General features: G+C 35.0%; 2 protein-coding genes across 2 annotated transcripts; one reads left to right on the top strand and one right to left on the bottom strand.

Moving 5' to 3' along the window:
• The first annotated feature begins 656 nt into the window (after positions 1-656).
• Positions 657-9,810, top strand: LOC110102853 (transcription factor MYBS3). Its single transcript, XM_020831340.2, has 3 exons — positions 657-1,148; positions 8,773-8,981; positions 9,124-9,810. Exons 1-3 carry the CDS (start codon positions 884-886, stop codon positions 9,598-9,600), a joined length of 951 nt encoding a protein of 316 aa, XP_020686999.1. The 5' UTR covers positions 657-883; the 3' UTR covers positions 9,601-9,810.
• A 2,571-nt stretch (positions 9,811-12,381) lies between these two features.
• LOC110102859 (quinone oxidoreductase 1) lies at positions 12,382-20,641 on the bottom strand. Its single transcript, XM_020831351.2, has 5 exons — positions 20,425-20,641; positions 19,868-20,006; positions 14,107-14,333; positions 13,138-13,395; positions 12,382-12,966 (listed from the first exon to the last, which is right to left on the bottom strand). The coding sequence occupies exons 1-5, from the start codon at positions 20,626-20,628 to the stop codon at positions 12,649-12,651; spliced, it is 1,146 nt and encodes a 381-aa protein (XP_020687010.1). The 5' UTR covers positions 20,629-20,641; the 3' UTR covers positions 12,382-12,648.
• Positions 20,642-24,835: the final 4,194 nt, after the last annotated feature.

The following is a 24,835-nucleotide window of genomic DNA, read 5'->3' as shown; positions in this document are numbered from 1 at the left end:
ACCATTTGTGATCATCTACAAACACCAATGAAATCATATTAAATAGGCCATACTAGTGTTTTCCCCTTTCAGGATTTTCTATGTAAAAATCTTGGTGTCTCTTATTACTCAACACTCACACCCCTATGTCTTTATCAGTATGTGTGATGGATCTTCATTTAAAACTAAAATATTAAGCTCCTTATCCCTCAACTATTGCAATTCAATCCGCAACAGTACTTAAGAACTTTGAACAAACAAATTTATTATTATGATATCTATAAAAAGTTATCATCTTACTTTTTTAAGGACAAAAAGATCTATAATGTTGAAAAAAATTTGTAATATTTTTTTATTTGCAATAAAATTTCAATCAATTTTATTAATAATAACAATTGCAATAATTCCAATTATACATAGTTTTTACAATCTTCATTTAGACTGGCTTATATATATATATATAATTTCCAATAAAAGCTCTTCCATGAAATTATCAATTTTATTTAATAAATGAATAATTAAAGGTATATTATCACTTATAGTTATTATTAGTTTAGCATATTATAATAATATAAATTTTTTAGATATATTAAAAAATAATATATATTTTAACTCGTCAGTCGTCACTCGTCACCGTATATTCGCCGATCGCGTCCAATATTCGCTACGTGGACGGGCCGAAATCAGTCCCGAGAAGCAGAGTAAGCCACGACTCCTTAACGCAGTACCGCCACCAACTCGAAGACTCCTTCCTCCACCTCTCTCCCCCTTTCCCAACCCTATCCGATTACTTTCCCCTCTCTTTCTCTCTCTTTTCCAAACCCTAACAAGAACCCTGATGATCCGATCGGGCCCTGGATAAAGAGGCTGCGTGGCGTGAGCCGGATCAGAGCCGCCGGCGAAGATGACGAGGAGGTGTTCCCATTGCAGCAACAATGGGCACAACTCACGCACGTGTCCGAACCGTGGAGTTAAGCTCTTCGGTGTTCGCCTCACCGATGGCTCGATCCGGAAGAGCGCTAGCATGGGCAATCTCTCCCTCTTTGCTGGATCTGCGGGTGGCTCTTCTCCTGCTGAAGGCCTTGAGGCTTCCGGCACAGCCGGTGATGGGTACGCGTCGGAGGACTTGGTGCAGGGCTCTTCGTCCAGCTGCCGCGAGCGGAAGAGAGGTTAGTCTATGGATTATGATATTTCTGCACTGGAATTTTTTCTGCTCTTCTTCTTTATCTTTTTCTTCTGTTTTTACATCTCTTTTTCCGCCCTTGTATTCTGTTGTGGCTTTTTGGTTGTCCGATGGGTTAGCATAGGCGGTTTTTATCAAATAGTGATTGCTTGAACTAGATGGGAAGCTCTACAGTTTTGAAGGGACATCATTCATTGTGATATCAACTGATGCTTTGATTACAACGGAAGTAGCAAAAAATTTTCATGCTTGATTAAAAATCTAGATCTTCATCATTTTTGTTTTCTTTTTTTGACTCTGGTGGTAGAAAAACGGTGGAATATTTTGCACCCTTTCAAAGGAAATAGAGGTATAGGTACAATATGCGACAAGCTTTTGATATTTTGATACCTGATCCATTTGAGGAAGTATGGGCATCATTTGTTGTAAGAAAATAAATGATAATCTGGGATTATGTGCTTATCCATTGTGATTGAGTGTTTTTATAATTCCCTTTTTTTATTTAAGGGAAATGCTTATATGGCATCTTGAGAAATTGAGGATGATTTTTGTGCATAAAAAGTGAACAGGAAATTTTTTAGAACAATAGGGTGGAAATACCGAGTCCTTTTCTAGTTTTCTTAAAATGAACTGAAAAGCATAAAGCCACACTGAGACCTTCCCCCAAAGATTAAAAGATCAACCTAAAGCAGAAGGATTCATACAATAAAACAGAGAAAATTACAGGGGGGTGCATGGATTGAACTGTACTGTATCGGAAAGAAGACTATCAATCACAGAAGCCAACAAAAATGAACATTGTACCGAAACTTGGAGAAGAGTGAGGAAAGTTAAGCTTATCATGATCTGGTGCCTATGCCAATTAGCTCATCATGATCTGGTGCCTATGCCAATTATGTAGAACAATAGGTTGAACGGGAACCTGTGTTTGTAAATAAGCTATGAAGTACGGCTAAACTTTCAAGGAGTAAAAGGCATTGCCATATGGGAAACCACTACGATTACTGTTGTCACGTGGAGAAGTTTTTAATGCCATCATAAAACTAATTGATTTAAAAAAAAAAACTGGTTATCAGCAAAAGAATTAGCAAAACCAATACCATTTGGCCATGCCATCTCCCATTGTTGGTGGGCTTATTTTTTCGTGACATGTAGAAATCACCATTCAAACTAAGAAATCTTTTTTGCAGCTAGTGTTTTTGATGCAGGACTAATTAGATGCGATGATTATGTAGTCATTTAGGCATTGCACAACTCTTAGATTAGAATAAATTCCGTAGTTTGATGGAAGATTTCTCCTTCTAAGGAGCAATCTTTTATTTAAATGGTTTTTTATAATATTTTTTTTTTCAATTGGAAATATGAAATTTCTTAATTATGTTTTTTAAAAATAAAAAACGCCTAATTTTGAGCAGACGAATTATAAAAACACTCAATCACAATGAATAGGCACATAATCCCAGATTATCATTTATTTTCTTACAACATGCACATGTTGGTAATGCAGATGTTGTCACAACAAAGAGCAAGCGAGGATGAGAGAGTGGCATTAAGGTCATGCACTAGTGATTGAACCCAATTGATCTCAATTGCTACATGTGCTATAGCTCGATAGTTGGATTTAGTGTAGCGAGTGATTGTTTGCTACTCTTAGGAGTATGTGATTGGGTTCTGTGACTCTGTCTAAGCTAGAGGATAACTGCAGTAGTTAAAGCTTAATAAATACCATTTTTGGCCTAACTGATGTCGAAAAACCCTGAAGAATCATAGGGGATTGTTGATTGAGAAAAAAGCCCATTTAAAATAATAAGGATTAGTACATGAATTGGGAGAGTTTGTTTACTACAAAGGATATGTTTGGATGAGTGAGACATAAGTATTGTAATTCTCCAATGGTAATGCAATACTCTGTTAGATCAGTGTTGAGGTTCCAAATGTCTCTTTTTTGGGTGTGAGAAAGAGAGCAATTTTTTTGTTGAAATAACTTCCAACTCTCAAGAAGTATGCATCGAACTCAAGTCTTTTACAGGAAATTGAATAAAAAGATTGTTAAGAAGCTTATTTTTGGAGCTAGTTTGTTGATAATGAGTTTATCAACATATGTGAAAAAAAGGACTTGTAGAGACATTTGGTTATAGATAAATAGTGAGGATGCAAATCTAAAGCTGATAAATTTGTGCCAAGAAGAAATTTATTGACTTTAGTGTTTTTGGCTCGTGGAGATTACTTAATACTATAAATAACTTTGTGAGTTTGCATTTATGAGAGGGGAGATTTGTGTCAATAAACCTTCAAGGTTAAACCATGAATACCTCCTTAACCAATGTTCTTTGAAAGAATGCAATGTTAATGTTAAGTTGGTGTGGTTGAGGATAAATCATTGGCTGATTTTGAGATAAAGTGATGCAAAGGACCAAACCTATAGTAGTTTGGTTTAACAACTAAACTAAATATTTTGGTGTAATTGAGGTGCGGTCCTTGGTGAAAATCTATTTCTATCAATCATGTGTTGTAGCGCTGAATATTTCCATAAAATTTCCTTTTAATGTGAAAATGCATTTGCAAGCGGCTACATTTTGCAACAGTGGAGGCGAAACTAGTTCTGAAGTACCATTTTGGACAAAGGCGGTGAACTTCTTATTCGTGGCCATTCACCATTCTAGTCTTTTAGAGCTTGTGTGACACATGATGGTTAAATAGAGGGAGAGGAATGGAATGTTGTTTTCAATTTGTGACTATGAAGATGCTTTCTTTGTTTAAGATGTTTTGAGAGCTAGTAGCCATGTTGTGTTTGTGGGTAGTGCCGTAGCGGTACTGTTGGATTGTGGTGTTGATGGTAATGTGTTGGATAGTGTTGTATTTGGGGCAACTTTATTTTAGGAAGAAAGGTGATGTTGGATGAAACTAGGACCTTTGTCAGACTGGATGTAGTAGCGTGTTGAGGGTTCATTGGCATCATTAGATCTTTAGTTGAGTGGTAAGGAAGAAGAGTGAGGAGTTTAAATTTTTGTGTAGAGATAGATTGTTGGAAGCTCGGAGAAGTAACTCAAGTGTTGGAGAGGTGATGTCTTCATTTACTTAAATATTTCGTAAGATGGTGCGATTGGTAGAAGAAACGAGATATTTATAGACACTTTTAGAGGAGTATCCAACAAACAAATAGTGTCGTGAGTTTGTTTCAAGTTTATTTTTTATTATAAGGTTTAGGCAAGGTTGGCACAAGCAACCAAAAGTGCTAGTTGTTTTTGGTAATTTGGAGCGGATGCAATCAATTTTTTGAATGGTGATTTATAGCTGAGTAATGGTGTAGGTAGTCTACTAATGAGTTAAGCTACTGTTGGGAAAGCATGATTCTAAGGTGATAAGGATAATGATGCATGGTGGAGAAGGTTGAGGTTGGTTTGGATGGCACGATAATGATGCTGAATTTTCTCATTGTGTTGTGGTGTATGTTGAGGGTGGTTGGATGAGAGATGTCATAGTAGTCATTTTTCTTTTTTAGGTTCAAACTACATTTGTTGGTGTTACCAAATTGATTAGACAGTTGGCATTTTATTTTGGAGTACTTGGCTTTTTTTCATTATGATTCTTGCTCTATTGATGGGAAGAAAGATTTTCGCCAAAATAGTTTCTATGAGATAGACTTGCTATCCACAAGATCTTTTGCGATGGGGTAGATTTGTATAAGAACTTTGATGGAGCTCAACAAATTTATGTTTGATAAACAATTGTCTTCAAATTTTAACAACAATAACAACAACATCAAGCCTTTACCCCACTATGTGGGGTCGGCTTCATGAATCATTTTCTCCATTGTGTCATATTAAAAGTTAAATTCTCATTTAAATCTAATAAAAAAATGTCATTTCTAATATTTTCTAACCAAGTCTTTTTAGGTTTACCTCCACCTTTTTTAGCATAAGTCAGATCTAACACATATACTTTCATAACCGGGTCATTGGAGAGCCGTCGTTTTATGTGACCAAACCATCAATGGCGACTCTCTCCAATCGTATCTTCCGCTGAAGCTACTCCAACCTTTTCACGTATATGCTTATTTTGTATTCTATCTCTAAGAATAAAGCCACTCATCCACCCGAGCATCCTCATCTCTGCAACAATTAACTTAATATTATGCTTCTCTTTTAATGGCCAACATTCTGCACCATAAAACATTGCAAGTATAACCACCATCTTATAAAATTTTCCCTTAAGTTTGAGGGAGACTTTTCTATCACTCAACAAGCTCGATGCATTCCACCACTTTAGACATTTAACTTGAATTCTACTTATAATATTCCAATTTATTTCACCATCAATCTGAACAATAGACCCAAGTTATCGTAAACATGTACTCTTATTAATAACTTGATCACCCAAAGTCAAATTAATTTATTTGTGGTTGGATCACACCTTTTGTATGATTAGCATATCACATGAGAGAAAATTTGTTGTTGTGGGCATAACAAGTATTTCTCTTGAAATAATAATAACTATTAAAGGTATTAATTAAAACCTAAAAAAAATCATTTGTATAACTCTTATAATGATGAAGGTAGCTTAATATGAAAATTGTATTTAAAAGTAATTTTCTTATATTAAATTGATTAATAGTTAGTGGGGAGTTGAAGTTTATTTGTCCAAGTTTATCATCTGAGGACTTTATTTTTCTTTATATATACTTGAGTCTAGCTAATCTAATGGCAGTTGCAATTTAAGTGTGTTGATGCCATGAGCCCACAACAATCTTCTTTGCAAAGAGGCAATGATGGCACGACGGTCATTGCCTCAAGAATATCGACATTTGGTAGACCTTCACAAGAGTATTTCGATTTTCGATGGCTTACGATTTCATGATATTGACAACTTAAGAATTTATCATTATCAAGAGGCTTACCTGCAACAAATTAATAACATATAAAAAAAATTCAAGTAAAATTTTTTTATGATGAAGATTATAACATAGAAAAGTAATTTTGTAGATTAGATAATAAATAGCTGTTGCTAAGAGTCTCAGATTGTTTTCCCATGCTCATCTTCCAAGGGTTTTATTTGTCCTTAGGATGGCTGGAATTAGTGCACATAGCAATGTATTAATGAATATTCTGTTAAGAATAAAAAAGAAAATTAATAGTTTAATGTTTTCCATCCCTGAAACTTTTGTTGGAATATAAATTTTAATATTCTTTGCAACTTTGGTTCTTATGTAAAAATTAATGAGGAAATAGAAAATCGTGAAGTGCAAAAAACATAATCCCACCAAAGTGCAGAAATGCCTCATTTTGAGGATTTTGCCCTATCAATGACAAGCGGAGATGCCCATGCATGGGGTGTGGTCAGCAGTGGAATTGTTTGAAGGAGTTTTGTGCTGGAACTTTGCGAATGAACAGAGACAAAGAAGGCTCGTTTAAGGCAAAAGAAGAGCTTAGGCATAATGGCCGTTGAAATTTTAACTGGTGCTTCTGCAAATATGAACTTCTCAAATAAGGGAAAGATGGCATAACGGTTATGAAGACATAAATATTGGTGCTAAGAAGATTTACACGAGATTGCTACAATGGGTTGGGGTTGCACAATTGCACCAACTTAAGAATTAAAGAATTTACTTGTCGTTATAGTCAAGAGGCTTCCATGCAACTAATTTTGGGGCCTATGACGTGAAAAAAGCAAGCCCGCTTGGCTGCCTTGATTTTTTTCACTGCCGTTTTCTATTTTTGGACTTTTCTCTCTCCTCTTCTTCTTCTTCTTCTTCTTCTTCTTTTTATTGTTGTGGTTTGCTTGTCATGGCATGGCTAGAAATTTTAGGAGATGTTATTTCACGAGGGATTTCAGTTTCTTTCTAAACAACTCCTAGCAAATAATAGCATCCACCTGTTATATATTTTCCCGGAAGCAATGCATTACCGTGTTTATAGGTGCACGTGGCAATCGCTGGTGAAGATATATTGTTTTTTTTTTTTCAATTGAATTTCATTTGTGCGCATATAATAATAATGGCTGGATGATCAACATTTAGAAAATAGTGATTAATAATGACTACTACAAATTTTTTTTGGGATAAAAATAAGCTTTTATGGGAGATCACTAAGTAAGATTTTTCCTCCTTACTGAAATGATCCCACCAATGTGGTGGTTAACGTGGCTAAGGGAGCTGCTATCAATTTCATCAATTTCTTATTAAATGTTTTTGGGTGGATAAGATGCAGTTGCGTTGGCTATAACAATGTCAATAATATAATTAACCATAATTGTTATACTTGAGTGGGAAAAATACCAACATCTAGGCATGCTACGTTGTCAATGATATATATCAACGAGCAAAACTGTGTGGTTTTCAGCTGTTCATACTGAAAAGAGTAACATATTCTTGCATGCAGCTGAAATCTAGTAAACGGTTTGTTAGGGCAAGCATATTTCTTTAGCAGAACTTTAACCTCTATTTTTTTTCTATGGCCATACCTTGAATAGGGTTCACATTGAACATAGGTGACAAATTTTGGAAGAGTAGGTTATTGGTAGTTTTTATTTATGATGTCAAAATGTTTCAAATCTTTGTACAGGAATTATTATTTGCACTATTCTTATAATCTGAAGTTGCTTTACTCCTTGAAGTTTTATGTGGTTAAATGTCATTATTCTATGCAGGCATTTCAGGTTGTTGTGTTTGCTTTTTTTATTCACATCTTCTCCCTTTTGGTGTGTTATCAGTCGAATTTTGCAAGTCTTTTTTTGGTGAAATGTCATCTGTTCCCTTTTTTTTAACATTATTTTGGAAAAAATATGGGAATAGCTTCCATTTAAGAATTTGACTCTTAATAAGACAATAGAGAAAAAAGAATGTCTTTGACCCCACGAAATGAGATAAAGGCTTGTTGTAGTATACAATTAGCTTCCATTATTTTAATGGTAGGATGCAGGCAATTAGGTGGTAGTATGGGGGAAAGCGAAAAACTTGTTATGGTTTAATGGAAGCAGCTGTCAGCAAGCTGTGGCGGTATATTGTGTGTTGATATTAATTGGGCATACAGTGGGTTGGGTTCCAATATGAACGGGTTGACAATAGAACGATGAATATAAATTTTTAATAAGTTTTTATGTTTTTTATGTAATTATTAGTGCCAGGAGCTAAGTTCTAAATTTATGTTTTTTGTTCATAATTGAGGCACCTTTTGTCATGATATCATCATCGAGGTTCTGTCGTTATGGATGCATTTTAATAGTTTTTAGTCTATACAAGCTGTGCTGTGCTTCCACTAGAGAGTATCCCATAGAATTATCACCTGAGACTTTTAACGATACTTCGCCAGCTTTTATTGAGATTGTGAATAGTTGTATATTACTCTGCCATTCTATGTCTGTGGGCTTGAGAATTACTATCGAGGGGTCACCAAATCCGAATTCCTTGGTTACTAGTCTGCAATATTACTCTATATTCGTGAAATTTCTATTTGTATATACGTCGAAGTTCAGCGCATGCCATTGATTGGAAGGAGATCATTCAACCTTTCTATATATGCATATTAGTTTATCTCATTTTCAATGTTTTTTTTTAAATTTATATTTTATTTTAAGTCATTATTTTCTTGCTCGAAATTATGAGTAATTTGCAGGGATTCCTTGGACTGAAGAGGAACACCGATTGTTTTTACTTGGTTTGCAAAAGCTTCGCAAAGGGGATTGGCGAGGGATATCCCGCAAGTATGTAATAACAAGGACACCAACTCAAGTCGCGAGCCACGCTCAAAAATATTTCATACGCCAATCAAATGCAAGTAGAAGAAGGCGAAGAACTAGCCTCTTTGATATGGTACCGGATGAAGTGAGTCTCTTCTTCTCCCACCTCTTTGATATGCTTATGTGTATTTGTTGTTTCATCTGAAACCTAATGGCTTCTTTGCGGTTGAGTTTTCTCCCACATAACAGAACAAAAACTTTCTTTAACTTGTCATCCATTTAACCAGACTGCAGAACCTGAGTTATTTCCCATGAACTATAAAGAACCTGAAACACAAGAACACCATTGCACCCCTGCACCTGTACTTCAAGAAGAAGAATGTGAGTCCATGGATTCCAACAATTCTGCTGATGAAGAAGAATCTGATGTCATAAAGCCAGAAATTTCAGAATCTCAGGGTAGTTATCAAGTCATATACCCTGCCTATTTCTCTCCATTCTTTCCCTTTACTCTACCTCCTTGGCCTCTTTCTGCTGCTGAAACTGTGGAGAAGAAGGCTCACGAAATTGTTAAGCCAACTCCCTTACATACAAAATCTCCTATTAAAGTGGATGAGCTTCTGGGCATGTCAAAACTGAGTATAGGAGAATCTGGCGTTGAAGAAGCCGCTCCATCACCATCGCTGTCAGTAAATTTACTTATAGCAAATAGACATTCTGCATTTCATGCTAATTACCCAGCCCGCCCGAAAGCAGCTCAGTGAAAGTTTTTCAGGGAGGCCTTTCTAATGTAAGTTGCGGTACAACTTTATTTCTTGCTCTTCTATGTATTTAGTATGTTTTAAATAGGGTTTAGGATTTGCACTATGAAAGTTGACAACCTAATTATCAATTTCTTTTAGTACATTGCTATTCTTCTTGTATGTTAGAACTTTGCTTATTTGAAACCATAAATTATGTTTCTTCTTTGCTGATGTGACCTCTTAACATATTGTTAAAATTATTGAGTTGTTTCTTTTATGTGGCTTGCCATTAATTTTGCCATTCTATGGAATTACAGAGAACATGTCATTTAGGTAGCAATTACAACCATGTAAGACCATCATATACCTTTCAAAATATGCAGTCTCTTCATATGTATTATGTATATGCATGTAAAGATGCATGTATCCATGAATGATCATCATGATCAGTTGGATTATTTTTTTTAGGATTATTTATCTATTTTTATTATGTTCTGATGACACAGTTGGTAGATTAGATGCAAATTTTGCCTATCTTAAGAAAGTTAAGAGGAAGGTCTAAAAAGACTGGTTTCGTTTGGGATGGTTTTTTTCCTGCTGCTTAAAGTAATTTTTTTAGTAAAAAAATTTAAAATCTGTACTGAAAAGCTATTTTAAGAAGCAATAAGAAAATCGTCCCAAACGGAGCTGAGACGGTTTTCTTATTGCTTCTTAAATCAACTTTTTAGTAGAAAATTTTCTTGAACTAAAAATTTTTCCCAAACGAAACTTGAATGAGAATAACTCTTAACAGGATTTTTAGTCGGCCCTATATTTATAATGGGATGAAGACTTGATATTATTGTTGGTGTATGTAACTGTTTTTCTATTTTTACAGAATGTTATATGAGTTAAATCAGTGCTCATTAATGTTTTTTATAAATCTTCCATCTTCTGAAAGTCATTCTATGTTAATTTTGTAATTGTCTTTGGTTTATATATAATTTTTTAATTCAAAAAAATTAATTAAAAATTTTACTTCGTATTATATTTATAACATCTATAAAAAAATTTCAATAACATTACTTTTTTTATTATAACTTCCAAATCATCTATGTAAACATTTTAACCATTACAAACTGATTTTAAATTATACATGCAATATGACTTTCTATTTCAACCTTCTTCATGACAAATGAGGATTAATATTATTTTTTAATATGTGCATTGAAATAAAATTTTTATTATTTTCAAAATTAAAAATCTTTTGAATGGAATCAAGATAAAATATGTAAACAAATGAAACATTTTTTAAACATTTTATAATAAAAACTCTCTTCAAATACCAATAATAAATAAAAATTTAATATTTATATTTAAAATAAGAAAATAAAACATAAATTTCAAGTTAAATGACATATTAAAGATTGTGATTATTTAGAAATTTGCATCCTTTTAATGGAATCTTTTACGATCCAGATCAAAACTCATTCTCTTGTAGGGCATTTCTAATCGACCAATAAATATTTGTTTGCAACTACGATCAGTCTCCACCCAAAAAGCCCAAAAAAAAAAAATGATAAGTATCTATATGTGATATTATTTTGATGTTAAAAATAAAATTCGAATTTAGATGAATTATTACATTTTAAAGCATTCAGTTTGAGATGCCCTAAGAGGCTGTTTGGCAATAGGATTTATATCGGATTAGAGAATGAGTTAGTGTGACATAAATCTCACGACAGAATAAATCCACCATTACCATCTTTTTATGGTAAATCCCGGATTTAGTAAATCTAGGAGTTCGGGAAACATTGTCCATAGGCCAGTTAAAACCTCGGTCGATCTAGCAGGCAACCCACACTAATTTACCCGAGCCGATGGTTAAAGCTTACACTGCTTTCCAGGAGATTCAAACCAGGCACCTGAGCTTTGCCCAGCCGACCATTAAGGCTTACATGTCTATCTTCTTGCGGCAAGTTGCCCCAGTTGAAACCATGATTTCGCCTCCCCATCCCTCCATGTCGCGAGCTCTCCATCCCGACTGATCGCAGGTCTATTGTGATACCGTTCTAAAAAGATGTATGATTTTACCCTAAATCTCATATCCTTTACCTCCTCCCGTATAATTCACCGCCTAGGGTTTAGCCGTTGAAGGAGAGATCATCACAAACACGCAACATTGATTCATCTGACTGCTGCAAATACAATTGCTTGTGATCTGCAAAGATAGAGAACTTATCTTAACGGACACAATCAGGGACCAGCACAAAAGTATTCAGACTACAAAAGTCCTAACCTCAAATTTGGAATCTGAGTTATGAAATTATCTCATAGAAATTTAAGCTATCAGCTGAGAAAAACGCAACAGCTTCTGATATGCAGGAGAGATTGTTATGTACAGAATCGGGATGTAGCTTTTCGTCTGGATTCTAATCATGTAAAGACCTGTGGACTTTGAGACGATTAGATCCTGAAAACTGAGTCATTGTGGTTCAAATCAATATGAAAGTTAACTTTCCACAGCAGATCATTATATATGTGAAGATGATTAGAACTTGAAAATCTCAAAGGACGGCTTTCTTAATATTTTCTTACGCAGTCTTTCAGTACAAAAAATTTTAATTGAAAAATTATTTTAAAAAATAATAAAAAAACCGTCCCAATCGAAGCCTTAATTTTAAATCAATTTCCTGATCGATTTCATATTCACTTCTGCCTCTTAATTCCTTCAAACCAAACAGAACATTGCAGCTGTAGTGGAGAAACTGGAGATTGTATATGAGATATGAAAGATTGAGACATTGAAAGCAAGGCTGCTGCTGAGGTAATTTGTTGGCAATATAACAATGTAAGTAGAAAGAAGAACAATTGGTTTATTAGTTCAAACATGCACAATAAAATCACCATTATTCTAACAAACATAGATAAGCTGCTTATAAGAGCTTTTCATAGAAGTAAAGCAGTGAACAGACTCCAGCAAAATATCAAAATAACAGATTTATAAGCTCAACTGCAGGCTTACAAGTTCATGTCTATATCTGAGAAAAATAAAGCTGCTTGTGATCTGCAAGACTCACAAATTCTGATCTATAACTCATTATCAGGAATCAACACAATGGATCCAGATGTCTTCCTTCCCTCGAGGTCGGCATGAGCACGAGCAGCCTCAGACAAGGGATAGACATGGTTGACGCGAACTTTAAGCACACCAGATGATAGAAGAGAAAATACCTCACCGGCCGATTCGAGTAGCTCATCCCGGGTTGCAGTGTAGTGCATGAGAGATGGCCTGGTGAGGAACAGGGATTTCGGCGCAAGATCGGAAAGTGGAATTGGATCAGGTAGGCCTGATGATTGGCCAAAACTAACCAGGTAACCACGAGATGCCAAGCATTTCAGAGAACCCTGCATTCAGAGACTTTCAATTTTCACCTAAGACTAATGTTTCGTCTGGGACAGCTTTCTTCTTGCTTTCTAAAACAACTTTTTAGTATAAAAATTTGTTGAATTTAAAAATTTTGTACTAAAAAGCTTTAGATTAGACTAATTTATAGAAGAAATAACAACATGCTTTACCTGGTATGTATCTTTTCCAACTGAATCATAGACAACATTTACCCCTTTGCCGGAGGTTATATTGTTGACAGCAGCTACAAAATCTTCCTTGGTATAGATTATTACATGGTGGCAACCATCCTCCTTTGCTTGAGCAGCTTTTTCTTCACTAGATACAGTCCCAATAACCGTCGCACCTAGAGCATTAGCCCATTGACAAAGAAGTGATCCAACCCCACCAGCAGCAGCTTGAACTAGAATGGTGTGTCCTGGTTCCACCTGCATTATCCAAGTTAGTTCTTCCTCAATCATATTGTTGAGTGCTAGTTTCAATGAAAAGAATTGTCAACCCTACAAAACTAAGATGACCATTGTTAGTATTACAAGTGAAAAGAAAACAGCCTCTTGTTACGGGGCAACCGAGACCTGGCCAGGTGGGGCCGGTTCAAACATACAGGAGGCGGGCCTAAGCTAGTGGGGCCCCCTTCCTTGGCAGCAATTAGAGAGAGAGAGAGGACAATTTGAATTTCAATTATATTAGGAAGCTTTTATTAGGAATGGTGGTATTTAAAAAGGATGAGAAGCTAGGGTTGGGGTTCATGCATGATTTGAGTTGTCTTTTAGAAGTTTCCTTCGTGTCGTGGGCTCTAGACTTATCGTCTAGAGATTGGGAGAGAACGATCCTCCCCTCGAATTGAGGATCAATTGTATCTTTGCTTGTTCTTGCTTTCGATTTGATTCCTATAATATAATCTACTGATTTTAGATTATTTTTATTGAAAATCTTGAAATTTTCTCGCTGTTTTCACCAATTATTGTTAGGATTGTATGCGAACTCAAGTATTTCCTATCACCTCTCTCGGGCGTGCCTCTATAAACACAGGTTAAATGCACATGAAGATAAGCAGTTCAAGTTAAATTTTACAATGGTATTATATGCAGTTACATAATATTCTGAAGTAGGAGTAATGACCAACAATAGGGACCAACCTTGAAGCACCGTCGGAGTAGACTGTGAACAGTCATTCCCTTCAGCATAATAGATGCAGCTACCTTATGATCAACTGAAGAAGGTACAGGCACCGCTGCACTAGCTGGGAGGATTTGTTCTTCTGCATATGAACCCATAGGGTTTCCAGCATAAGCAACCACATCCCCTACTTTTCGACCGGTCAAACCAGAGCCCACAGCAGTCACTACTCCCACTGATTCCCTTCCTAGACACAAATCTCTTCAATTAAATATCTAAAATTAAAGAATTAAAGAAATAAAGAAAGCTATATGGAAAAGGCAAGTAGAAATCTTAACGAAGTGAATTTGAATCTCATCTAAGGATGTGAGAAATAACGAGAATTCAATCATACTTAAACATTAATTCTGCATAATTAGATAGAAAGAGTAAGAGAGCACAAGGAATTATGAAAATAGCTGGATCTGGGAGCACACAAGTTGAGTTCAGGTGATTGATTAATATCGTGCAACTTCGAAATGGAATCCTTGCAAAGCAAAATCATATTATTAGGGAAAGAAAGCAAATGCATTATATTAAAAGCTTTTAAGAGGTAGAGCACCTTATGGAGTCGTAATGAATTAACCTAGTGATAGGAAGTACTTGGTTTATGTTACGCCGGTTCGGTCTGAACCGGCCCACTGTCCGGCCCGACGGATTTACAAGAGGCGGATTGTGTCTGCCTCTTCTCCTTGCCGCAGAACATGATGGGTTCCACCCATCATTAGTAAATTCAAAATTTGTTTAGAGAGGGGTGGCTAGATCTTTAGGAGGGAAATTATATTAGGAAAGTTCTTGTATTGAAGTGCATGAGGGGAAAAAAAAATTTAAAAAAAAGTGCATGAGGGGATTAGGGGGAGATTATGTTTTGATTGCTTGGAAAATTAGGGTTCTTGATGCTTGGGCTCTAGACACTCTTGTCTAGAGATTTGGGAGAGACGATCCTCCTCTCGAATTGAGGATCTCTTGTATCTTGCTTTGTGTTTGTTCCTTTTGCTTTCTATAAAGAAGTTGCTATCGTGTGCTTGCTCTTCTACGACATTTTCTACGTTTTTTTCTTGCTGATTTTACTGATTTTGGTTAGGTTTGCTTGCGAACTCAAGTAGATCCGATAGGATTACTTGCGAACTCAAGTATTTCCTATCAATTTTGCAAGTAATTCCTACCAATCTTAGAAAAACAGCAAAAATCCTCCACAAAAATCCACACAAAACCAAAAAAATAGTAGAAAATTTGTATTATTTGATGAAATAGAAATGGAAAATAGCAAAATACAGTTGATCCTCAATTCGAGAGGAGGATCGATCTCTCCCAAATCTCTAGACGCCGCTAGAGCCCAAAAGAAAACATAAATCTAAGATGTCTCAAATTTCAGCCAAATTCAAGATGCCCTTGCCCTAACCTAGGAAAACAAATTATTTAATGCATACAATCAAAAGGAAATCTCTAAACGGTCCATACATTCAAATTTTCCTCCCAATTCCCTCACAAATCTTTCCAAAAAAGTTCCCTTGGATTTGGTGGCCTGATCGGCCTACGTGACAGGCGGAGAGTTCCGCCTGAGCCTGTCCCGTGTGGACCGGTCTAACACCTAGCTAGACAAACCTTAAATGGAAATAAAGCAAGCCAAATTATTTGAATAAATAACATGTTTTTTTGCCCCAGTTAATTACAATTTTGGCATCGCCACACAACAAGAAGCCACCCCACCAAGCCAGTGACAGAAGGTGGCTAAAGATACTGCATTTTATGGATCTTAAAAATTGAAGGCACCTTTCACATGCACCGTAAGCTATGATGCACCGACACTTCTCCTCAAAGAGGCGTGCAGTGTCCGACGCGACACTCGTCCGACACTCCTCCGACACGTGTCGGACACGCCGAAAACGTGACCGATTAAAAAAATATTAAAAACTAATTGGACACGCGTGTCGGACACGCGTATCTTAAATATTTTATAATTATTTTTAAAATATAATTTCTTATGTTTGGCGAGATTTAAACTAAATTTGTCCGTGTCGTGTCGTGTCCGTGTCGCCGTGTCCGTGTCCGTGTCCGTGCATCATAGACCGTAAGTTGAAGGAATTTCTAGTTAGACTATTCTTGCTTCAAAATTTGGGGAAAAATAAAAAAACATTTTACATTTAAGCCGTAACACAATTTCCTAGTTGCTATCAGCATTTATGATTTCTTTTATGCTTTTGACGGGTTTCAATCTATAAGTTATGTAGAAAGAAATGTCATTTAAATACATTCTATTTTGTGATAAAGTGCATTGCCAACATTTATCATTTAAGAAAATTGGAAAATTATTAAAAGGGGGATTTCACAAACTTCTCGAGTAGCATCATCACCATACTTAGGCTAGGAACAGTCTGAAATTCAGCTGAACAAAACCATCTCACGATTGGCTCAAAGCCAGTTGGTCCTATTTTGATCCAAGCTAAGCCTAGCTATGGGCTACCTTTAGTAAATCTTGGTTCAATCCAAGCTTGGTTTTTTAGTTTTGATCCAAGCCAAAAACGATACAGGATGGACATGTGAAATTGATAGACATTAGAATACTTGCTCAATGGGAGGAAAAAGAAAAAAGAATGGCTAAATTGACAAATATAAATACATCAATTAATGTATGCATAATATATATATATATATATGTAGTTTGGTCTGATTTTAAGCTAGCTTGATGGACCTAGGCTCCATTTAATTTAAATTCAATTAGAGCCAAGCATGACTCACTAGTCAATTCTAATTTCATATTCGAGCTCGAGCTTGATCAAAGCCTAACGCTAATAATGAATTCATATGCTCAAAACTCCTATATGATCATCTTCAAGAATGATGACTTCCTCTTCAAAACGATTGAACATATTTGATAGTCATATACCATGTCAAAAATTAATATTGTTAAGATAAATTGAATCATGATTGATCCAAATTTTTTTGTCAATCTCGGGAATGTTAAGACACTCCGCACTGCAGATTGAGTCTCAAAGTTCAATATCTTCGTAAAGATAAAGTGTTCCTTTGAGGTTCCAATGAGAGGTAGAGAACTTTAGGACCTATGGAGTCACCCCTCCAATTTAAGAAGCTTTATAAAGATACAAATTTCAATATGATATACTCTAATGCTTCTTTCAAAGCACCCCACGAAAGTTTGTGGCTCTGTGATTACAATATTATTATTTTCTCTATCAATCAATATATGAAATACACTTAGTATGGAGAACAACATTAAATTGATGGTGATATGCAACTATACATGATGCATTAGGTTAAAATATAGATGATGTTAAACATTTTATCGCCAAGAAATCTAAAGGCACCAACCCTCCCCAAAAACAGATAACATAACATGCTCAAGCATAATCAAATGTTGCGACTACGAAGGCAAGGGCAATAAGAAACTAAAGTAGACTAGTTTAAAGGAGCCTTCTCTAGCAAAGCAAAAGAGAGTACCTCACCTTGGTAGTGACATAGAAGATGAGGAAGAATAATGGCATAGTTATCTAACAAAACAACAAAACAAGGGCTTGAACTCCATAATTAGAGTGGTTAACTCCCACATTTTCAAGAGTAGGGGTGTCAAAATTTGACAGACTCAAAAAATCTGAGTTCGAGTTAATTTGTTTAATAAATGGGTTAAGTTCCTCTAAAGCAAATAAATAACCAAGCTCATTATTGCAAAAATTGCTTGAAATATAATCATGTCCAAACACCTGTGAGGCATGAAAGACTTAACCATGGGGCCTCAAATATGCTCAATATCCATGCCCACCAAGAGGCATGTGCTATGATATTATAGGTAGTAAGCTAGTCCTTCTGTATCCAAGAATGAACCTAAAGAGTTGATGGTTGATTTGAAATAGGCTCCTAAAGAACTCAAAGATAGTTGCTAAGCTACAATTGATGAGCTCAAAGATCAAATTAGATATGGAGGAACCCAAGGCTACTTTTGTGGGTGCTCTTTTGCATGAGGAGACAAAATAATTAAAAACATTACTTCTTGAGCATATGGATTGCTTTGTTTGGAACTATATTGCAATGCTAAGCTTGTCTCAAGATGTAGCAATCCGTAAGTTCTCAATCAATCCCAAAGCATTGTTTAGCAAGCAGACACCAAGTGAATTACATTTGAGATTAAGGAACAAATTGCTTGACAATGATTCATTCAAGAGAAAAATATATCAAATGGATTGTAAATATCATCATAGTGAATAAAAATAATGGCTAAATATATGTCAATATTGACTTGCATGACCCGAATAAAGTATTTCCAAAAGATGACTTCCCACTACACTTAATAGAACTCATGATCGATAATATATTGAAAAATAGTATGTTCTCATTCATGGAAATATCATAAAACTCTAGACAAGTCAGAATGGCATCAAAGGACAAGAAACATGCACCCTCCCATACTCCCATGAACATCATTATCTACTGCTATAAGATGTTGTCATTCGGCTTGAAAAATGTTAATGATGTCTACGAAATGATAAAGATCAACATCTTCGATGATCAAATATAAAAATAAGTATAATATTATATGATTACTTGGTTCTAAAAAATATAACTTGTCAGGCTCAGGATTATATTTGAAACAACAACATCAAGCCTTTATCCCGCGTGTGGGGTCAGCAACTATCTTATCCATTGTGTCCTGTTAAGAGCCAAATTCTCATTTAAATCCAATAAAAAAGTAATTTTCTAATTTTTTTTACCCAAGCCTTTTTAGGTTTACCTGTACCTTTCTTAAGATAGGACAAATTTAATACATCTACCTCTTAACCGAGTCATCGAAAGGCCAACGTTTTATGTGATCAAATCATCTAAGGTGTCTCTCTCTAATCTTATATGCCACTAGAGCTACTCCAACCTTTTCACATATAAATGAATCCTTTGAAAGAATTAAAAAAATTCAAATTTTAAATGAATCCTTTGAAATGAATTTTAAGTATCTCATCTGAAAATATTTTAGGCTTTATTGTGTTCCACAAGAGGATCAAAATTGATCCCTCTAGAATTAAAGCCACTATAGAAATGTCAGCATCCGAGACCCTCAGATAGTTTCATTTTCTGCAAGATAAGTAAGCATACATGAGGAGTTTCATCTTTAACTAGCCAGGTAAACCCTTCACCTAATTGACGTAGAAGGGAAACCCCTTTATATAAATCCAATTTTTGGGCCGTAAGAATATTCATTGATAGCTAATTTGAGAGTGATAAAAATAAAAATGTTAAATTGAATTTGCAACAAAATTAAGATGACTAAATTAAGGAATAGTTATAATAAAGAGATAGTTAAAGTATCACCTATTAAAGATAAGATAAATCAAAATTGACTTATGTAGGCTGGTAAAGTGCAATGAAGAGTAAAAATGTACCATCAGATAGATAGATAAAATTAGTTTCAATGGATTATGAAGGAAAAGTGATAGAAAAAAATAATAAGGGCAGAAGTTGTTCAAAATGATTTGCAAAGAATGAGTTTAATACTTTAGGTGGCACTCAAAAAAGAATGAAAAATAAGAATTCATAATCCAACTAAGAATAGTTGGGCAAGACTAATGATGATGATGATGGATAGGACCATCGGTGGATGGATGGATGGCATATAAAACAACATTATAGTAAACAAATCCAACAATAATAACATATTTGCATGCCCATCAATTTAGAACAAAGCAAATGGCTATACTGTTGTAAATTATGTAGGATAACCAGTATAAGAATATATACCTGGAGTGAAAGGCAAATCAGTCTTGTACACTCCTTTGCGATAATAAACGTCAATGAAGTTTACTCCAATAGCCTTATTCTTAACTCGTATCTCTCCCTCCTTCGGTTCCCCTATCTCCACATCTTCCCAATTCAAGACCTGTTTTGCATCTCAGGTTATAAATAAACGAGACCCGTGCATAGATGTAGATCACAAGACTAAAATCCTCCCAAAAAAATTAGGTTAAAAGAAATCATTTTCTGATTCGCAAGGCCAGCATCATCATTTCAAAAGGAAGCCTTCATCACAGAACTAGCCAAGACAGAAAACAAAAATTTCAATCCTTTCAATCTAAATTCAAAACCAAGCAATTAATAGAAATTTCTGGTGAAAACAGCATGTCTTTTATGCCTAACATCGCAGTAATTTATTAGGTTTATTTTAGTATCAAGAACGCCCGTAGCTAAAATTGACCAAAATCTACGGTTTTAACTCAAGAAAGAAGCAAATTCTGCTTAAAAAAACCCAACGACAAGAAGTTTAGATAGATTTGATTGAAAAGGCATGTAAGGCTTGCCTCAGGACCACCGAGCTCATGGACTCTTATGGCTTTCACCATTTTTGCCGTCGCCGCCGCTGCCGTCGAGGCTCTGATCGATGACCTGCAGTGAAAAGTAGGGTTTAATCGAAGGATTTTATTATCTGAAGGCGGCTGCAGTAGCTTTCGATGAGTAAAAAAGAGTGGCTTTTGGAAGCTTAAAAAAGCTCTCTTTAGGCTCATTATTCCGAAGAAAGCCGACCAACAATCATATGACGCCGTAATATTTCTAAAACTCACATTTCTTAAACCAATAACAAAAATAAAAATAAAAAGGGTTAAAATAAAAATTAAAATAGGATCAAAAGATTTTCTTTTTTAATATTATAGGATTTACTTTATTTTTTTATAAAATCATTTGATTAATTAACTTAATGACTATGAAATATTATTTATTAAATTTGGGTGAATATATTCTTATCCAATTATAAATTATTCTCTCAATAACATATAAACTTATTCTACATCTATGCTATATGATATATCATAAAAAAATTATCTTGATAAGGCACAAATCTCGAGGCAAAATCAAGTTGAAAACTTCAAAAATTTAATCGGAAATCAGCTTAACTTTGATTTTAGTATATTTACAGTCGAACTGAACGTCTCGAAAATACGAACCCACGACACCAAATTCAACTCAATCCGAGCCCAAATGAATACAAATCAAAGACCCGAAGAGCATTTAGAAGGTTTAATCCATAATTTGGATTATCAAATAGTTTCCAAACGTGACATGCTTATAGGAGAATCGAGCGGCCTGACAAGACGAATCCAATGAACCCATGATAGCCAAATTTTGATCTCGATACGACGTTCAAATGTCCAACAAACGATCCACGATCAAGGGAATCAACATCGACCGTCCATTCAAATCACTCCAAATTTATTCTTAATCTCCTCCTATTTACTGGTCATGTCACTCTCAGAAAATTATAAATAGACCCCTCATTTCTCATGAGAGGGGGACCCAAGCAAGGAAGAGAGCAAAGAGAACTCTCTTGCCACTCGACTTCTCGACCACCGTCGGACTTCCGCCCGGCCACCGACTGACACCAGACTTCTGCTTGACCACCGACTAATGCCAGACTTCTGCTCGACTGCTAATTGTAGTTGGATTTTCACCCGGCAACTAAATAACGCTTGACTTCTGCCCAACCGCCGACTGAAGTCGAACTTCTACCTAACTGCCGACTGACTCTGGACTTCCACCAGAGTATTAATTGAAGTCGGATTCCACCTAACTACTAAACGTTACCGAATTTCTGATTGTTGCTCGCAACTATATTTCAACCCGTTAGTTGATTATTATAATATGATCATCCTCGATTTCAAGGACGAGTCAACCACTAGTAATCTAATTAAATATTAGTGAAATCATTTCAACTGGGCGCGGTCCCGTGGTTTTTCCTTTTTCTAGGGGTTTCCACGTAAAAATGTATGTGTTCCTTTTTCTTCTGATTTTGTTCTGGATATTCGTACAATGCTTAGACAAAATTTTCTAACTCTATAATCGTGTATATTCTAGCACGCAATACTATCTTATTTATCATATATGATTGCATTAAAAAAATTAAAAATAATTAATAGAAATAATTGCTTAAACTGGAATACAATATAAAAAAGAATGCAATTTATTTGAAAATATTCAAATTATTTTGATTAATATAGTAAATACATAATTTTTAATTTGATCTGAAGTTAAATGAATGCATCATGAAGCTCAATGATGATGATAGCTGATGACAAGCACCCTACAGAAGTTGTGGTAGGTAGCTGGCGATTGTGGGCGATGATCGGTGGTGGCAAAGGCGACAAACGACTGACTAGTAGCGGTGGCCAGCGGCGAGAGAGAACTCATATGGAGACCATGTAATTACCTTAACAATAATCAAACCAAACTTAACAATAATTAAACTAAACTTATCATAATTTAATGATTGTTTTCAGTGTCAATTTGGTTTATTAGGCTGCCTCGATTATTCTGTGAATATATTCTTGCCAGTCTTTATGAGGGACATTTTATGGGTGAGAGACCATGTGGTTGGTGTACTATTAGCTGAACAAAGAATTATTCTAATTATTCTCTAAGTATATGCTACAATTTTTTATTTGATCATGAGCATGTTCTCAGGTATGAGAGAATTTTGCCTTTCTTTGTGCTAAGAATCTGAAGGTTCTCTGTTGATGAGAAAAAAAAAAAAACCTGAATGTGAATTTTCATTTTTTAAAGCATGTTTGATTCAAAATATATATATTATTATAAGGGTTGTCTGTTGTTTGAATTTTCTCCCATTTTATTTCTATTTCTATGCATTATGGATTTTTTTTTGGTGTTCCTTGCCTGTCTCAATCAAGCATGTTGAAATTGTCATGGTTGCTAATTTCAAAATAGAGCTATCTATCTGCATCTGTATCTCTTTCAATGTTTCATAATTATTGACTAATATATTAGCATTGTTATGTTATGGAATATTCAGAACAATAGAGAAATATAAAATTTAATAGCTTAGTTTTATATGAAGATCTAGTACATAATCAGATAAGAGAGAGGGTGTAATGCTCATAAGAGACACCGATTTTTTTACATGAAAACCCCTAAAAATGGGGGAAAATCATAGGATCTGACCCAATTTGAATGAATCCACTAGTATTTCCAGTTAATTACAAATCAAACCTTTGCTTGGGGGGAAGGCCTTGATTTGATGTAGCAAATGCACATCATATAGAGTACATTACATGGTGGGTACTTGAAGAATCAATATTGACATATTCGTTTAATCAGCAAGGCCATAGTAGGCAGGCAACGGAAGTCGGAAAGATCGTAGTCGCAAAAATAGCTTGAGCGGGGGTATCTACCTGTTGTCACTCCAGAGGGAGCATTTGGCGGCATAACTAATCCCTTGGTGGAACCTAGCGAGGCCACCCACCGGCATCGGACCCACATTTGTTTTGCCCCACTGAAGAGGTGAGGTAGTAGTAGAGGGGATTTGAACCCGGAATGGGGGGTTCCTAACCATGCCGCCCACCAACCATCCTAAGCCTCGATCGGCTGGTGAAAAAGCTTAGTGCCTTATGGAAATTTTAATTGATATGACACATTGAAATTAACTTGTATTCTCTTTATGTTTCTTAATTATCTTATTAAGGGAAAGTGATTTTTACTACAAGATAAGCTGCTTATTATACTGCAATGTTAACGACTTTATCTTTTAGTAATATTATTACATCAAATTTATCTATTTTTAATCAATTTTTATGGCCAAAATGATTGCCATCGGCTTTTTTTTTTAATGAGCAATGCCTTCTTATTTCCTAAATTATATATCTAAACATTTACGTAAAAAATCTCACACAATAAAAAAATAATGTGAAAAATGCTAACGATCATAAGATATAACACATAACACAAGTCAACTTAGGCTTCATTTGGGACAGCTTTTTTACTGCTTCTTAGGCTTCATTTGGGACAATTTTCATACTACTTCCTAAAACGGTTTTTTAGTATAAAACTTTCTAATTCAAGAAAATTTTGTACTAAAAAGCTGTTTTAGAAAGCAACAAAAAGGTTGTCCCAAACGAAACCTTAAAACGACTTTTCAATAGAAAAATAAAATTTTTTTGTACAAAAAAGTCCATTTAAGAAGCATTAAAAGGCCGTCCCAAACTAAGCCTTATTCTTTTGGTTGGGAACTTTGACTACTTACCAAGAGGTCTTAAGTTCAAGTCTTGTGTATGTGTTATGTGTATGTATTTGTCTTAATTGACCTAAATGTTCCCAAAAAAAGATATCACACTGAAGACAGAGACGCAACGGTAAAATTCGATCCCATCTTCCTTCAAAAAGTAATTTTTTTTTCTTTATGTTAGATTTTTGCAAAAGCAAATTGAAAGAGTTCACCATTATTATGAATAACCTATCCTTACATCTTCTGTCTTCATGGCTCAAAAGCTTTCTTCCTTCATTGACAATGCCTTCAGTCTTTTTATCACACTTTCCTTAATTAGAATGTGGAGTACTGGCTGTTGGCCTTCATGAAGAATGCCTTAAACAAACAATTCTCCTTGTAATTAAATATGATACTAACTTATGCATGAATCATGCACATTATTTATGAGAGGCACATGCACATAAAATTTTTTCCATTTGCTTCACATTTAACCTTTTTTAACTTTGCTTATTATTATTTTTTTTAAACATAAACAATACTCAAATAATATTGTTTAGCTTGTACAAAAAAGGTTTAGGCTTCATTTAGGACAGTTTTTTTATTGCTTCTTAAAACAACTTATCAGTTTAAAAATTAAAATTTTTATGCTAAAAAGTTATTTTAAAAAACAATAAGAAAACCGCTCAAACTAAGGCTTCGTTTGGGACAGCTTTCTTCCT

Source organism: Dendrobium catenatum, unplaced genomic scaffold (genome assembly GCF_001605985.2).
Source record: "Dendrobium catenatum unplaced genomic scaffold, ASM160598v2 fragScaff_scaffold_249, whole genome shotgun sequence".
Lineage (NCBI taxonomy): Eukaryota > Viridiplantae > Streptophyta > Magnoliopsida > Asparagales > Orchidaceae > Dendrobium > Dendrobium catenatum.
This window is presented reverse-complemented; position numbering and strand designations above follow the sequence as displayed.

What these genes read in the sequence shown, in the direction of transcription:
- LOC110102859 (XM_020831351.2), bottom strand. Translation starts at nt 20,628, where the DNA reads ATGAGCCTAAAGAGAGCTTTTTTAAGCTTCCAAAAGCCACTCTTTTTT. An exon ending in ATGAGCTCGGTGGTCCTGAG is followed by an intron (nt 20,007 to 20,424) that starts GCAAGCCTTACA and finishes GATGCAAAACAG; the next exon opens with GTCTTGAATTGGGAAGATGT. An exon ending in TACTCCGACGGTGCTTCAAG is followed by an intron (nt 13,396 to 14,106) that starts GTTGGTCCCTAT and finishes TGGATAATGCAG; the next exon opens with GTGGAACCAGGACACACCAT.
- LOC110102853 (XM_020831340.2), top strand. Translation starts at nt 884, where the DNA reads ATGACGAGGAGGTGTTCCCATTGCAGCAACAATGGGCACAACTCACGC. An exon ending in CTGCCGCGAGCGGAAGAGAG is followed by an intron (nt 1,149 to 8,772) that starts GTTAGTCTATGG and finishes AGTAATTTGCAG; the next exon opens with GGATTCCTTGGACTGAAGAG. An exon ending in TTGATATGGTACCGGATGAA is followed by an intron (nt 8,982 to 9,123) that starts GTGAGTCTCTTC and finishes CCATTTAACCAG; the next exon opens with ACTGCAGAACCTGAGTTATT.